Below are 15,215 nucleotides of genomic sequence, written 5' to 3'. Positions count from 1 at the left end.
ACTCCGTGAAACATAAGATATTACAGATTTTAATGTCCCGTTGGTAGGATAGTCTTGAACGGAGCTCATCCAGTTTATTCTCCAGTGATTGCACGTTGGCCAATAGAATGGCGGGTTACCCACTCACCAACGATTTCTCACAAGGCACCCCAATCTCCACCCCCTGTACCTCCGTCTTTTTTTCACGCAAATGACGGGGATTTGGGCCTGGTCTCAGAGAAACAGTATATCCATCACATCAGACTCAAATAAAGAAAAAATCTTTGTCCAGTTCGAGGTGAGTAATCGCTGTTCTGATATCCAGAAGCTCTTTTCGGTCATAAGAGAAGGTAGCAGCAACATTATGTACAAAATAAGTTACAAACCATGCAAAAAAACACATAAAATAGCAGCTGGTTAGGAGCCCGTAAAACAATAGCCATCCCCTTCAGCGCCATTGTAATATTTCCTTTTTCCTGAAGTGTGCACCCGTTCACTATGTACACACAAATCTAAAAGCATTGGATTAGTGGAGGCAGGGCTAGTGGGAGATCCCCCCCCCCTCCATATTTATTATACCAGTAATTTCCTTCAAATCAATAAAGGGAAGTGAACAAGTGAACACTTTGGAAGAGATAAGGATAGATAATTAGAACGTAGCCTTAAGTTAACATTCTGATGCAAGAGTTAAAATACAAAAATGGCAGGATGAAAAAAAATATTTATTTTCCAAATGGTGGTCTGACAAGGCATGGGAGATGTGGTATTGTGTGAGATGCTTCCGTATGGATTTGAATCTCTACACTCCCTTTATCTGATGCGCTGGCGAGGCATTAAAATACCCATCTTCTGAGTGACATTAACTCCTGCATTCTGGTTCGCCGTGAAGAGTTGGGATTTTTCCATTTAAACTGATTCTGCAACTAGGTCTAATTAACTTCAGCTTGTAGTAATTGGTATTCTTTGGTAATCCCTTTTATTGTACATTCTTCAGACATAAATTTGTATCTTCTTGCTTACTCTATCTCAGTTTAATTTTCTGTCCCCCTCTCTCTCCCTTTAGCTATCTCTCTCTCTGGCTCTCTCACAGGACACATGCGCTCACAGTCACACACACACAGTCACACACACACACAGTCACACACACACACACACACACACACACACACACACACACACACACACACACACACACACACACACACACACACACACACACACACACACACACACACACACACACACACACACACACACACACACACAGTCACACACACACACACACACACACACACACACACACACACACACACACACACACACACACACACACACACACACACACACACACACACACACACACACACACACACACAGTCACACAGTCACACAGTCACACACACAGTTACACACACACACACACACACACACACACACACACACACACACACACACACACACACACACACACACACACACACACACACACACACACACACACACACACACACACACACACACACACACACACACACACACACACCAGAGTCTCCTATAACTCCACAGTCTGAAGAGAGGCAGACGGCTACAGCCTTCTTTTGCCTCTGTCTGGAGTTTATTCCTTCTTGTCATTGGAAGTGAGAAGTAAGTGCTTTATTTCGTATTTTATTTTGTAATAACCCCGGGGATAAGCTGGATACTCATGGAGCGCTGATGCGTGGATGTTAGTGTGGGGAGGACAGGTGTTTGGGTGTGTGTCTGTGTGTGTGTGTGTGTGTGTGGAAGGGATTTACGTTTCGCCAAGGGCACTGACACCGGTAATCCTTACTCTGTTGTAGTAAATACTTTCAGATTGAGAAGAAAAAAACATCCAACAAAGCTAGTAGGACAACTCCCTACGGCTCTCAGTCGGTGATATGCAGCTCATGTCATCCATTCCCGCTCCTCCTCCTACCCTCCAACTCTTTCTTCCCTCTTTCTTCGCTCTCTCTTCCTTGTCGCATTCTCTTTCCCTCTGTGTTTTTATCTATATCTGTGACAACGCTTGAATGATGAGTAACAAGAAGACCTTGGCTCGGCAGGCTAACATAGTCTATGATAGTGATATCATGGAAGCCTTGCTTACCTGCAGTGTACCACCATGGGCCCTGCATCTGGGGGGTTACAGGCTTTGACCCGTCTGAGGAAGGCCAAGAACGGAGTGGGGTGCTCGGGTACACCGTGGTCAGGCCAGGCCGTGAACTGGAACTGTCTCACCTCTCTCTTCTCACTGGAACCATTCTGATAGACAGAGGAGAAGTAGGCTATATACATGTATAGAACACACATTGGGCAGCATTTTAAACAGCAGCGATAATACTTCAATACCTTGAGGTGTGGTCCCTCATCTCAACCACACTGCACCAGTGATGTCAGGGGATTAGAGTAAAGCTACTGCCCGTGGCTACGGTTATCCGTTTCATTCAGTTCAACTAAAACCCACATTGGGTGTCTGACTTCCAGGTGAAATAAAGGTTAAATGAATTATGAGGAAATCAAACGTACTTTATAAAGTGCAAATGTCCTGACACAGTATGTGGCCAGCTCAACCGTGTCCAACAGCGTCACCTGGATGAGGCCGTAGGTCTCCGTCCCTCTAGTGGGCCAGTACTGGTCACATTTCACCTGAGATTGATAGAAAACGTTACATTAGACAACTGGTTTGGTCACAACTGCTAACAACTCTGTCTCTAACCAGTTTCTAATATACATAGGCATCATTGCACCTATTATTGTTGAGAAGGAACAAATTACAAACTTTGCTTTGTTTGAATAATGAGTCAAATAACCAATATCTGCTATATTTTCAGTGTACAAATAATTCATCTGAGAGGGTCTGTACACCCCTTAGTTTCAATGGGCAGAACTCCCCTGCTACACATCCCCAACAATTGTTGAATCACAATAAAGTTAATATCCGATCTGATCCTCAATGCTCCATTTCTTCCCTCTAACTCTCTGAATCACTGTCTGAGATTGAATAGACCCAAATAGACATAGCTGGCAAATACTCATCCAGCTTCATAAAGGAAAGTCAATACAAGGCAAACAGGAAAGCGAGGCTGCCAAGTCTTTCCTACGCTGCTGTGCTGACTTGTGTGATTTCACAATGGAGGAAACAGGCCCAGCTAAGACGTTCCACTGAAGCCCGACAGTGCTATTTGTTAGCCCGACAGGCTCTATAATTACAATCTTAACCACAGTTTTCCAATCACATTACAGGCACAGGTTTATTATGATTATAGCGTTTTTGTTGCCCAGCGAACAGCCAATAAAACACTACTTCCATTACAGTATTGTCATTTCGCTGCCAGAGGAAAGCACAGTGAACTCGAAGAGTCCTTATGCAGATGTCTTACCTCATACACTGTACTACCCTCATCTCACATACAATGGAAGCTAATATATTGTTGCTGGAACTCAATCGAGACAAATCAAATCAAGTTTGCCACATGCCCCGAATAAAACGGTGAAATTCTTACTTACAAGCCCTTAACCAACAATGCAGTTCAAGAAATAGAGTTAAGAAAATATTTACTCAATGAACAAAAGCAATAAGAAATATATCAAAAAGTAACACAATAAAATTACATAACAATAACGAGGCTATATACAGGGGGTACGGGTACCAACTCAATGTGTGGGGGTACAGGTTAGTCGAGGTAATTTGTATAATGACTATGAATTGATAATAAACAGTGAGTAGCAGCAGTGTAAAAACAAATGGGGGGGGGGTCAATGTAAATAGTCCAGGTGGCCATTTGATGAATTGTTCAGCAGTCTTATGGCTTGGGGTTAGAAACTGTTAAAGAGCCTTTTGGTCCTAGACTTGGTGCTCCGGTACCGCTTGCGTGACTGGAGTCTTTGACCATTTTTTAAGCGTACATCTGACACCATCTTGTATTTACATTGACCCCCCCGCAGGGTAGTAAGTTGGTGGTTTGAATATATCCCACTAGTGGTGTGGGGGCTGTGCTTTGGCAAAGTGGGTGGGCTTATATCCTGCCTGGTTGGCCCTGCCCGGGGTTATCGTCGGACGGGGACACAGTGTCTCCATACCCCTCCTGTATCAGCCTCTAGTATTTATGCTGCAATAGCTTATGTGTTGAGGGGCTAGGGTCAGTCTGTTATATATGGAATATTTCTCCTGTCTTATCTGGTGTCCTGTGTGAATTTAAGTATGCTCCCTCTAATTCTCTCTCTCTCCCTCTCCCTCCCCTCCTGGAAAACCTGCTGTTTTTGACTCTCTCTCTCTACCGCACCTGCTGCCTCTAACTCCGAATGCTCGGCTATGAAAAGCAAACTGACATTTACTCCTGAGGTGCTGACCTGTTGCACCTTCAACCACTGTGATTATTATTTGACCCTGTTGGTCCTCTATGAACATTTGAACATCTTGGCCATGTATTGTTATAATCTCTACCCGGCACAGCCAGAAGAGGACTGACTACCCCCCAGAACCTGGTTCCTCTCTAGCTTTCTTCCTAGGTCCCTGCCTTTCTAGGGAGTTTTTCATAGCCACAGTGCATCTACATCTGCATTGCTTGCTGTTTGGGGTATTTGGATGGGTTTCTGTATAGCACTTTGTGACATCGGCTGATGTAAAAGGGCTTTATAAATACATTTTATTAATATAGGTCCTGGATGCCAGAAAGCTTGACCCAAGTGATGTACTGGGCCATAAGCACTACCCTCTTTAGCGCCTTACGGTTGGATCCAGAGCAGTTGCCGTACGGTGATGCAACCGATCAGGATGCTCTTGATGTTGCAGCTGTAGAACTTTTTGAGAATTTGGTGACCCATGCCAAAACTTTTCAGTCTCCTTAGGGGGAAAAGGTTATGTCGTGCCCTCTTCACAACTGTATTGGTGTGTTTGGACCATGATAGTTCGTTGGTGATGTGGACCCCAAGGAACTTGAAACTCTTCACCCGCTCCACTCCAGCCCTGTTTATGTTAATGGAGGGCTGTTCGGCCCTCCTTTTCCTACAGTCCAAGATCAGCTCCTTTGTCTTGATCACATTGAGAGAGAGGTTGTTGTCCTGACACCACACTGCCAGGTCTCTGACCTCCTCCCTATAGGCCGTCTCATCGTTGTTGGTGATCAGGCCTACCACTGTTGTGTCGTCAGCTAACTTAATGATGCGAGTGGAGTCGTGCTTGGCCACGCAGTCGTGGGTGAACAAGGAGTACAGGAGGGGACTAAGCATGCACCCCTGAGGATCAGCGTGGCATATGTGTTGTTGCCTACTCTGACCACCTGGGGCCGGCCTGTCTGGAAGTCAAGGATCCAGTTGCAGAGGGAGGTGTTTACTCCAAGGGTCCTTAGCTTAGTGGATACTATGATGTTGAACGCTGGGCTGTAGTCAATGAACAGCATTCTCACATAGGTGTTCCTTTTGTCCAGGTGGGAAAGGGAATTGTAGAGTGCGATTAAGATTGCGTCATCTGTGGAAATGTTGGGGCAGTATGTGAATTGGATTGGGTCTAGGGTTTTCGGCATGATGCTGTTGATGTGAGTCAGGACCAGCCTTTCAAAGCACTTCATAGCTACCGACGTGAGTGCTACGGGGAAGTAATAATTTCGACAGGTAGCCTTCGCTCTCTTGGGCACAGGGACTATGGTGGTCTGTTTGAAACATGTAGGTATTACAGACTTGGTTAGGGAGAGGTTGAAAATGTCAGTGAAGACACTTGCCAGTTGGTCCGTGCATGCTTTGAGTACACATCCTGGTAATCCGTCTGGCCCCGCAGCCTTATGAATGTTGACCTGTTTAAAGGTCTTGCTCACATCGGCTATGGAGAGAGTGATTTGGAACAGCTGGTGCTCTCATGCATGCTTCAATGTTGCTTGCCTCGACGCGAGCATAAAATACATTTAGCCCGTCTGGTAGGCTCGCATCATGGGGCAGCTAGCAGCTGTGTTTCCCTTTGTAGTCCGTAATAGTTTTCAAGCACTGACACATCCGACGAGCATCAGAGCTGGTGTAATAGGATTCAATCTTAGTCCTCTATTGATGTTTTGTCTGTTTGATGGTTCATCTGAGGGCATAGCGGAAGTCCTTATAAGCGTCCGGATTAGTGTCCCGCTCCTTGAAAGCGGCAGCTCTAGCCTTTAGCTATGGCTTCTGGTTGGGATGTGAACGTAAGGTCACTGTTGGGATGACGTCGTCGATGCACTTATTGATGAAGCCGATGACTGAGGTGGTATACTCCTCAATGCCCTTTGATGAATCCTGGAACATATTCCGGTCTGTGCTAGCAAAACAGATGTATAGCATAGCATCCGTGTCATCTGACCACTTACGTATTGAGCGAGTCACTGTTACTTTCTGCTTTAGTTGTCGCTTGTAAGCAGGAATCAGGAGGATAGAATTATGGTCAGATTTGCCAAATGGAGGTCGAGGGAGAACTTTGTATGCGTCTCTGTGTGTGGAGTAAAGGTGGTCAAGAGTTTTCTTTCCTCTCGTTGCATATGTGACATGCTGGTAGAAATGAGGTAAAACAGATTTACGTTTGCCTGCATTAAAGTCCCCGGCCACTCTGAGTATTTTCTTGTTTGAGCATTTTCTTGTTTGCTTATGGACTTATACAGCTCGTTGAGTAAATAAGGTGGTCTACAGCTTATCATGAGGTATTCTACCTCAGACGAGTAATACCGCAAGACTTCTTTGATATTAGACATAGCGAACCAGCAGTTATTAACAAATAGACACACACCCCCACCCCTCGTCTTACCAGGCTTTGCTGCTCTGTCCTGCCAATGCACGGATGAGCCAGCCAGCTCTATATTATCTGTGTCATCGTTTAGCCATGTCTTAGTGAAACATAAGATATTACAGTTCTTAATGTCCCGTTGGTAGAATAGTCTTAATCGTAGATTGTCCAGTTGGTTTTCCAATGATTGCACATTGGCCAATAATACAGAGGGTAGTGGGGGTTTACCTACTCGTTGGCGAGTTCATACAAGCCACCCCGCCCCCTTCCCCCCTTTTCTCCGTCTTTTCTTCACAATTTGGACCTTATCTCGACAAAGCAGTATGTCGTTTGCGCCGGACTCATTAAAGAAAATAATCTTTGTCCATTCCCGAGGTGAATAATTGCTGTTCTGATGTTCAGAAGCTATTTTTGGTCATAAGAAACGGTAGCAGCAACATTATGTACAAAATGAGTTACACACAATGCAAAAAAACTAACAAAATAGAACAGTTGGCTTGGAGCCAGTAAAACGGCAGCCAATCCCTCCAGCGCCATTATCTAAAAGATCGATACAGAAGATGGGGGCATTAGTTAGCAACAAAATGAAGCATATTTCATGATCAAATGTTGTCAAACAATGCACTAAAGCTTGACAAAGGTCTATGAGGCAGCTTTTGTATATATTCACAAAACTATGAGTCATTCTTATGTGATACTTCATTATCTAAAGCAACTAACAACTAGAACCAGACAATGGTCAAAACATGCACTTGGGTCTACAATATACAGTGCCTTGAGAAAATATCCATACCCCTTGATGTATTCCATATTTTGTTTTGCTACAGCATGAATTCAAAATGAATTACATACATTTTTTATAATGACAAAGTTCAAAAAAAATTTTTTGCAAATGTATTGCAAATTAAATACAGAAATATCTCATTTACATAAGTATTCACACCCCTAAGTCAATACTTTGTAGAATCACCTTTGGCAATGATTACCCTTTGAGTCTTTGTGGGTCTCTAAAAGCTTTCCACACCTGGATTGTGCAACATTTGCCAATTATTATTTTCAAAATTCTTCAAGCTCTGTCAAATTGGTTGTTGGTCATTGCTAGAAAACCATTTTCACGTCTTGCCATAGATTTTCAAGAAGATAAATGTCAAAACTGTAACTCGGGCCACTCAGGAACATTCACTGTCAGTGTCTGGTGAACCAGGTTTTCCTCTAAGATTTTGCCTGTGCTTAGCTCCATTCTGTTTAATCCTGATAAACTCCCCAGTCCTTAACGATTACAAGCATACCCATAACATGATGCAGCCACCACTATGCTTGGAAATATGGAGAGTGGAACTCAGTAATGTGTTATTTTGGATTTACCAATATTGCTTTGCCACATTTTGTTACAGTATTACTTTTGTGCCTTATTGCAAACAGGATGCGTGTTTTGGAATATGTTTATTCTGTACATGCTTCCTTCTTTTCACTCTGTCATTTAGGTAACTATTGTGGAGTAACTACAATGTTGTTGATCAACCCTCAGTTTTTTCCTTTCACAGCCATTAACCTATGTAACTGTTTTAAAGTCCCCATTGGCCTCAAATCCCTGAGTGGTTTCCTTTCTCTCCGGCAACTGAGTTAGGAAGGATGCTTGTATCTTTGTAGTGATTGGGTGTATTGATACACCATACACAGTGTAATTAATAACTTCACCATGTGACATTATGGGGTTTTGTATGTAGGGCAGTGACACAAATCAATCAATTTTAAATTCAGGCTGTAACATCTCAAAATGTGCAAAATGTAAAGGGGAGTGAATACTTTCTGAAGGCCCTGTAGGTTAGAGAAGAGTGAAAGCAATCCATTCACGACATCTGTTCAGACAGTTCTACAGTCAAATCGTAAGGTGGAATACATGGAATTGTTCTCCTCTTGAGAGACCTTTGTAAACAAGTAATTCATGATCTTTAGAGGAGGAATTGTGTGAAAGTAGTGAACTTGCAACTTGCGGAGACCATGCAGTCTTCGTTTCTTTGTGATTTCAAACATACATAAGAGACCTTGCAGTGCCAGGCACAAAGTGTTTGACTTTTAACTGTGGAAGAGTGAAAAGTGCTGTGTGCTTGGTTCTTGTACCAAATGACTGACATTTTACAATTAGCATGAACATTTTACCTGCTTAAAGCAGTGCTGCTGGCTAAGCTAGTGACCATGCAACTAATTGCATGAACATTTTACCTGCTTAAAGCAGTGCTGCTGGCTAACCTAGTGACCATGCAACTAATTGCATGAACATTTTACCTGCTTAAAGCAGTGCTGCTGGCTAACCTAGTGACCATGCAACTAATTGCAATAACGGTATAGCAACACTAATACTAAAAATAAGAAAAGGGAAACTCATGTTGTGGCAAGTAAGTGAGTGAGTGAAATCCATTGGAAAGAGAATGCAAGATGTCTTGCCTTAGAGAAGAAATATGAGGGCATCTGAAGGAACATGACAAAACACACGGAAATATGAACACAGAATGAAAGGAGGAATGGGGAGTTCTAGGAAAATGTTAAACGTTGTATTTGCATCACAGAAGCAAATGGATAGCCATGATGAGTCATGGGTTAGGCTATGAATTTGCTGTTTCAATGATGCTTGGAAGTAAACAATGGAAAATAGGTGAATTGAATTACACTGAATTTGGAATCTGAAATTATATTGAAGTATGTCTGCTTTACAGACCACATACACTGATATAAAAATGTAGACGACTAAGGTAGAATATATAACGAAGACATAATTACATTTAGACATTTTTTACTTTACAAATCCATTGATATGACACTTCTGCAACATATTTGAATGTACATTTGTAGAATTACTCCATTTTGTTTCGGCGACTATGGCTAATGTCAGGGCAGGATTAAATGGACCTGTGTAACAGACCTAGACCTGTGCATGGCAATCAAATAAATAATGAATCCCATAGGGCTGATTCCAGATCTGTGCTTACCCTGGACCTCTCCTCCAGCTTGGTCATCATGACGATGTTGGCACTCCGCTGTTCCCAGATCATCCTCCAGAAGTCACCAAACGTCTCTGGCAGCGAGCCCTGCGTGGCGATGTATGCATTCTGCTTCCTATAGCCGTCGATGTAGTTGGAATTGATGTAATCACTTCCAGGGATACCTAGAAAGTGAGGGAAAGTGATTAGAATGGATGGTGTCTGCTTGAGGGGGGGGGGGGGGTGTACATACGTGTGTGGGGTCTGTGTGTGGGGAGTGATTAACTTTGGTTGTACGACAGACGGGGGGAAAAATGATGAGCGACACAACAGTGGCTTTGGCTTTGATTGGGATCAATAGCGTTAGTCCATCCACTAGACTAGCAGGTACTGTGAAAAGTGAAGTCACTCTGCTAGTGCTTAAAGGTTCAGACCCCTGCTAGTCAATACTTTGAGTTGTTTTGACATTGAACAACACTTAATCCTGACTGAGTTCTTTCTGACTAAAAGGGCACAAATCCAGAGTTAGTTTACTCAACCAGGAACTACCCAGGCATACAGTCTAAGTGTACTGTGTTTTTCGTTTAGGCTTTGCCATTGTGTGCCTTTTGCATCATCCATCCACACAAAATGGCTGCCTACTAGTTGAATCACTGTGTCAATTGTTATCATACTCTTGACTGTAACTTTGATGACTCCAAAAAGAGCATTTCCTCTATCTACAGTGAAACTTCAAGGCGAAGATACATTTTAGCTTTGAAAAAAACCTCCACCCCACCTCTCCCCTCAACCTCACAGGGAAAAACCACCAACGAAACCAGGCAAAACTGTTTTTCTTCCACAACCTCAGCCTACTCTCCTTTTCTCACCGGTTGCTAAATGAAGCAGTTGTTTTTTTTTCCCCAATCCGGGGAGAGGCGAAGACGGAGCTGACAGCTAGTCAATGCTTCAGGACTGGCAGTTGGGGGCCCAGCGCACATATGGTCTACCAAGATAAGTCTCATCTGCATGGATGCCACGTTTGCATAGCCAGCCGCCCGTGCTCCAACTCTCCCCCCTTTCATCCACCCCTCCCTTTTTCTCCCAGGTAACTTATTCAGTGCAAAAAAAGAAAAGACTAGAAAAGAAAATGTGAGCTCATTCAAAACCCGACATTTCTTACCCGTCTTTTTTTTCTCCCTCTCTTCCATTTCCCTGCTAAACCTTTTCATGCAGCCGTTGCCAGGCTGTATATTTCCATAATGGACAAGGGATAAAGACAATTAAGCCCCCAGCTTTCAAAATGAAAGGGACGTGTAAGGAAAAAGAGACATTATTATGGTTTAATGAAAACAAGACAGTGTCTGGAAGCATATTTGGTTTCTCTGCAGATGGCCGGAGTGTCACTCAGAATTTGTGCAAAACGCAGCCATCTGCTTGCAAAACTTTCAATACCGTTACCAAAAAAGAAACGCAACTAATAACATGGTGCAGATGTCAAACTTACTGGCAAACAATAAAAAAAAATTACCTATATATTTGGCACTGTATCCTAAAAAAGGCTAAAAGTGGTGTGTGTGGTTGGTTATCCGTTTTACGAAGCATAATCCACACTGAAGTAACTTTTGGTAAAAGCCCTCTTCTATTGTTCTATGCTGGCCTGTTCCCTCAGGAAAGAGGCCATGAGTCTGCTTCTCTCTGCTAATACATCATCGACCTGCTATCACAATTTATGACGGTTGGAGAATAACCAGTATACCTGGACATTAAAAGCTCCTTGATCAAGCACAGAAAACCATAATTAGGTTATGTTGTGATTTCTCCATTTTAGTTGCACTGACCTTTTGAGAAACAGCTGGTCAGTGACTCAAGTTGGTCCACTTTGAACTGGGTCTCAACTGAGTTACAAATAAAGTCCAGGGACAGCTTTGGAGCAGAGCATAGTAGAAAACTGACTATACAGATGTTTGCTTACATGACGTGCATTCATCTGGTGAGGAATGTTACAATGAAAAGAGACAAATTTTGATGAATCGTTCAGAGTTCAGTGGGGGGTGAGACACGTAGGTTGGCCAACTAAAGTCCTGTGGCAGCGTACAAAGAAATAAATCAAGTGGTTTTCATGTCTGGCTTATGGAACACAACTATAACAACATGTTGTGGACATGATTAATGACTACGAGTCAATAGATGATGCTGAACGTGTTGTGTCAGTTACAATCATCTGACATGACTGTTTATGACATCTGTTATCACACTACCATGACTTTGTTATCTGGGTCTATAACGACAGAGGGTTCAAGTTAAGTATCACCCAATTCCCCTCTATACAGTCAACGCTAATAGCCTACCACACACTTTACCACACATCAGGGGATTCCAAAAGCACCCGAGGAAGACGTCCTCCAATCCAATCCCGACAGTCAGTCGCTAGCTTGGTGAGATACTTATACAGACATGTTTCTTACGCAAAAATAACTTCATCTAAGAAGTCCTGGTTGCCAAAGGCTTTGTTTGGAGCTCCAGGGGGAAGTCCCACAAGCCTGTCTGGCAGAGTAGCGGTTTCCTCCCTCGCGAAGGCTTCAATGTGGCCGCACAGATGTGTGTTTATGGCTAGTTAATGGGGTCCATCAACACTCTCAGCTGCATGAGCTTTCTGGGAGACTGCAACGGGACTCTGAACGTCTTTATTGATCAGTTTTCTTCCCATTAGCATCCATTTACTGGCCCGGAAGAGCCAGTTTGTTTGTTCTTTTTTAATGTTTTCTCTCTATGGGAAATATTCAATGGAATTGGTTAATTAGTATGTATGTATGTATGTATGTATGTGTGTGTGTGTGTGTGTGTGTGTGTGTGTGTGTGTGTGTGTGTGTGTGTGTGTGTGTGTGTGTGTGTGTGTGTGTGTGTGTGTGTGTGTGTGTGTGTGTGTGTGTGTGTGTGTGTGTATGTATGTATGTATGTATGTATGTATGTATGTATGTATGTATGTATGTATGTATGTATGTATGTATGTATGTATGTATGTATGTATGTATAATATATAATAATAATATATGCCATTTAGCAGACGCTTTTATCCAAAGCGACTTACAGTCATGTATGTATGTATGTATGTATGTATGTATGTATGTATGTATGTATGTATGTATGTATGTATGTATGTATGTATGTATGTATGTATGTATGTATGTATGTATGTATGTATGTATGTATGTATGTATGTATGTATGTATGTATGTGTGTGCGTAACAAATAATCGTTAAACCAAATTCCATGACCGCCACAGCCCTAGATACCATAGCTCAGTGTATGCTAGTACTCCTAAGGGCACAGAAGACAGTGGTACTGTATAGAAGTAGACAGTCACATGACAGTCAATTCAAGGCAAGACTAGAGCTGCTTACCGTCAATAGCTGATAGCAGGACTCTGGAGTGATCGTATGCTATCACGTTAGCATATCTGTTCTTTGGTTTGTTGACTTCCAGGTTGGAGTGTTCCCACGTGAACTGCTGCCCGGGATCGATGGACTGCAAGTAAAGAGAGGTTATATTCCTTACTTTCCTTCATCACTTACAGTGGTATATTTTGCTCAATACCACCATTTAGCTCCATTTCCCAGACAAGGACTATGGATTCAAACTAGGATCAATAATAGCAAAAAAAGCTATTTTGATGCACTGTGTAGGTTCTTTTAGACACATTTAAAGGAATAGTTCACACAAATTACAAAAGTACATATAAGTTCAGATCCTCAAAAAGTTTGACAGCTGTACCATTGAGAGCATCTTAACTAGCTGCATCACCGCTTGATATGGCAACAGCTTGGCATCCGACCACAAGGCACTAAAGAGGGTTTACGTACGGCCCAGTACAACACTGGGAAAAAGCTCCCTGACATCCGGGACCTCTATAAAGGCGGTGTCAGAGGAAGGCCCTAAAAGATGTCAAAGATTCAAGCCACCCAAGTCATCATAGACTCTTCTCTCTGCTACCGCAGAGAGACAGAAAAGAGCTCCAACTTCTTAATCATAGCCTCAATTTTGTACCGCACATTGAATATAGTTGCGGAGATTCCCTGTAATCCTAGATTTAGATCATTCAGGTGAGAAAAAACATCATCCAGATAGGCCAATCATGTGAGAAACTTGTCATTATGTAAGCGGTCAGACAAGTGAAAATTATGGTCAGTAAGAAAACGTTAAGCTCGTCTCCCAATTTAAAAAAAGTGTCAATAGTTTGCCTCTTGATAACCAGTACACTTCTGTATATTTTAAAAGTGTTACATGGTCGCTGCCCATATCATTGCATAATGCAGAAAATACACAAGAGTTCAGGAGTCTTGCTTTAACAAAGTTAACCATTTTCACTGTAGTGTCCAAAACATCTTTCAAGCTGTCAGGCATTCCCTTGGCAGCAAGAGCCTCTCGGTGGATGCTGCAGTGTACCCAAGTGGTGTCGGGAGCAACTGCTTGCACGTGCGTTACCACTCCACTATGTCTCCCTGCATTGGCTTTTGCACATCCAAATACTAACACATCTTGACCACCAAAGTCCATGTGATGTCACAAAGCTGTCCAGGACTTTAAAGATATCCTCTCATGTTGTCCTGGTTTCCAGTGGTTTGCAGAAGTGGTTGTCTTCCTTAATTGACCCCCCATTAACATAACGGACATATCCCAGGAGCTGTGCCAGGCCCGACACATCTGTTGACTCATCCAGTTGTAATCCATATAATTCACTGGCATGTATGCGAAGCAGTAATTGTTTCAAAACATCTCCTGCCATGTCACTGATGCATCGTGAAACAGTGTTGTTTGATGAAGATATTGTCTGTATAGTTTTTTTGGCCTTTTCCCCCAGCATTGCCCCAGCCATATCCACAGCAGCAGTCCTCCACAATAGTACAGGGCTTGCCTGTCCTAGCCACTCGGTAGCTCACCGTATACGGCGCTTCTAGCCCCTTATTAATGGTATCTGTTGCTTTTATACATGTCTTACTACTCGAAAATCATTGTTATTCTCGCTCAAAAAGCTCCCTTATCTTATTTTTCTAATTGTCATGTTTAGTTTCTAAATGTCGGTGCGAGAGTGAAGGTTTCTGGCGAGAAAGTAACAGTTAATGTGATTGGATGTTAGTTATTTGACTCAGCTACCTGTATTTGACATTGTGTTGTTATTTCACTGAACACTGGATGGTTTCATTTTAATTTTGGCAGGGAAACGAGGCTGCTCAGGTAAGAAAAAAACCTCACCCAAATGTATAGCCCCGTTGGAAAATATAAATGTACTGTTTGAAAATGTGAAGAAATGTTTTAAAAAAGAAATATATATATATATACAGACTACTGTTCAAAAGTTTAGGGTCACTTAGAAATGTCCTTGTTTTTGAAAGAAAAGCAAATTTATTGTCCATTAAATCAACATAAAATTGATCAGAAATACAGTGTAGACAATGTTAATATTGTAAATTACTATTGAAGCTGGAAACGGCTGATATTTAATAGAATATCTAAATAGGCATACA

The 15,215-nt window shown here is 42.5% G+C and overlaps 1 protein-coding gene across 37 annotated transcripts in view; it reads right to left on the bottom strand.

Annotated features, from left to right (window-relative positions):
• The window catches only part of LOC124008624 (receptor-type tyrosine-protein phosphatase delta-like), a 651,437-nt gene that overhangs the window by 13,589 nt on the left and 622,633 nt on the right, over positions 1 to 15,215 (bottom strand). For all 37 annotated transcript variants that reach the window (XM_046320037.1, XM_046320036.1, XM_046320049.1 and 34 more), the window contains 4 exons: positions 13,095 to 13,218; positions 9,721 to 9,896; positions 2,524 to 2,643; positions 2,105 to 2,259 (listed from right to left, as the gene is read on the bottom strand). In XM_046320037.1, coding sequence (XP_046175993.1) covers positions 2,105 to 2,259; positions 2,524 to 2,643; positions 9,721 to 9,896; positions 13,095 to 13,218 — 575 coding nt within the window. The remainder of the gene's footprint in view (positions 1 to 2,104; positions 2,260 to 2,523; positions 2,644 to 9,720; positions 9,897 to 13,094; positions 13,219 to 15,215) is intronic.

Source organism: Oncorhynchus gorbuscha, linkage group LG21, assembly GCF_021184085.1.
Source record: "Oncorhynchus gorbuscha isolate QuinsamMale2020 ecotype Even-year linkage group LG21, OgorEven_v1.0, whole genome shotgun sequence".
Classification (NCBI taxonomy): Eukaryota; Metazoa; Chordata; class Actinopteri; order Salmoniformes; family Salmonidae; genus Oncorhynchus; species Oncorhynchus gorbuscha.
This window is presented reverse-complemented; position numbering and strand designations above follow the sequence as displayed.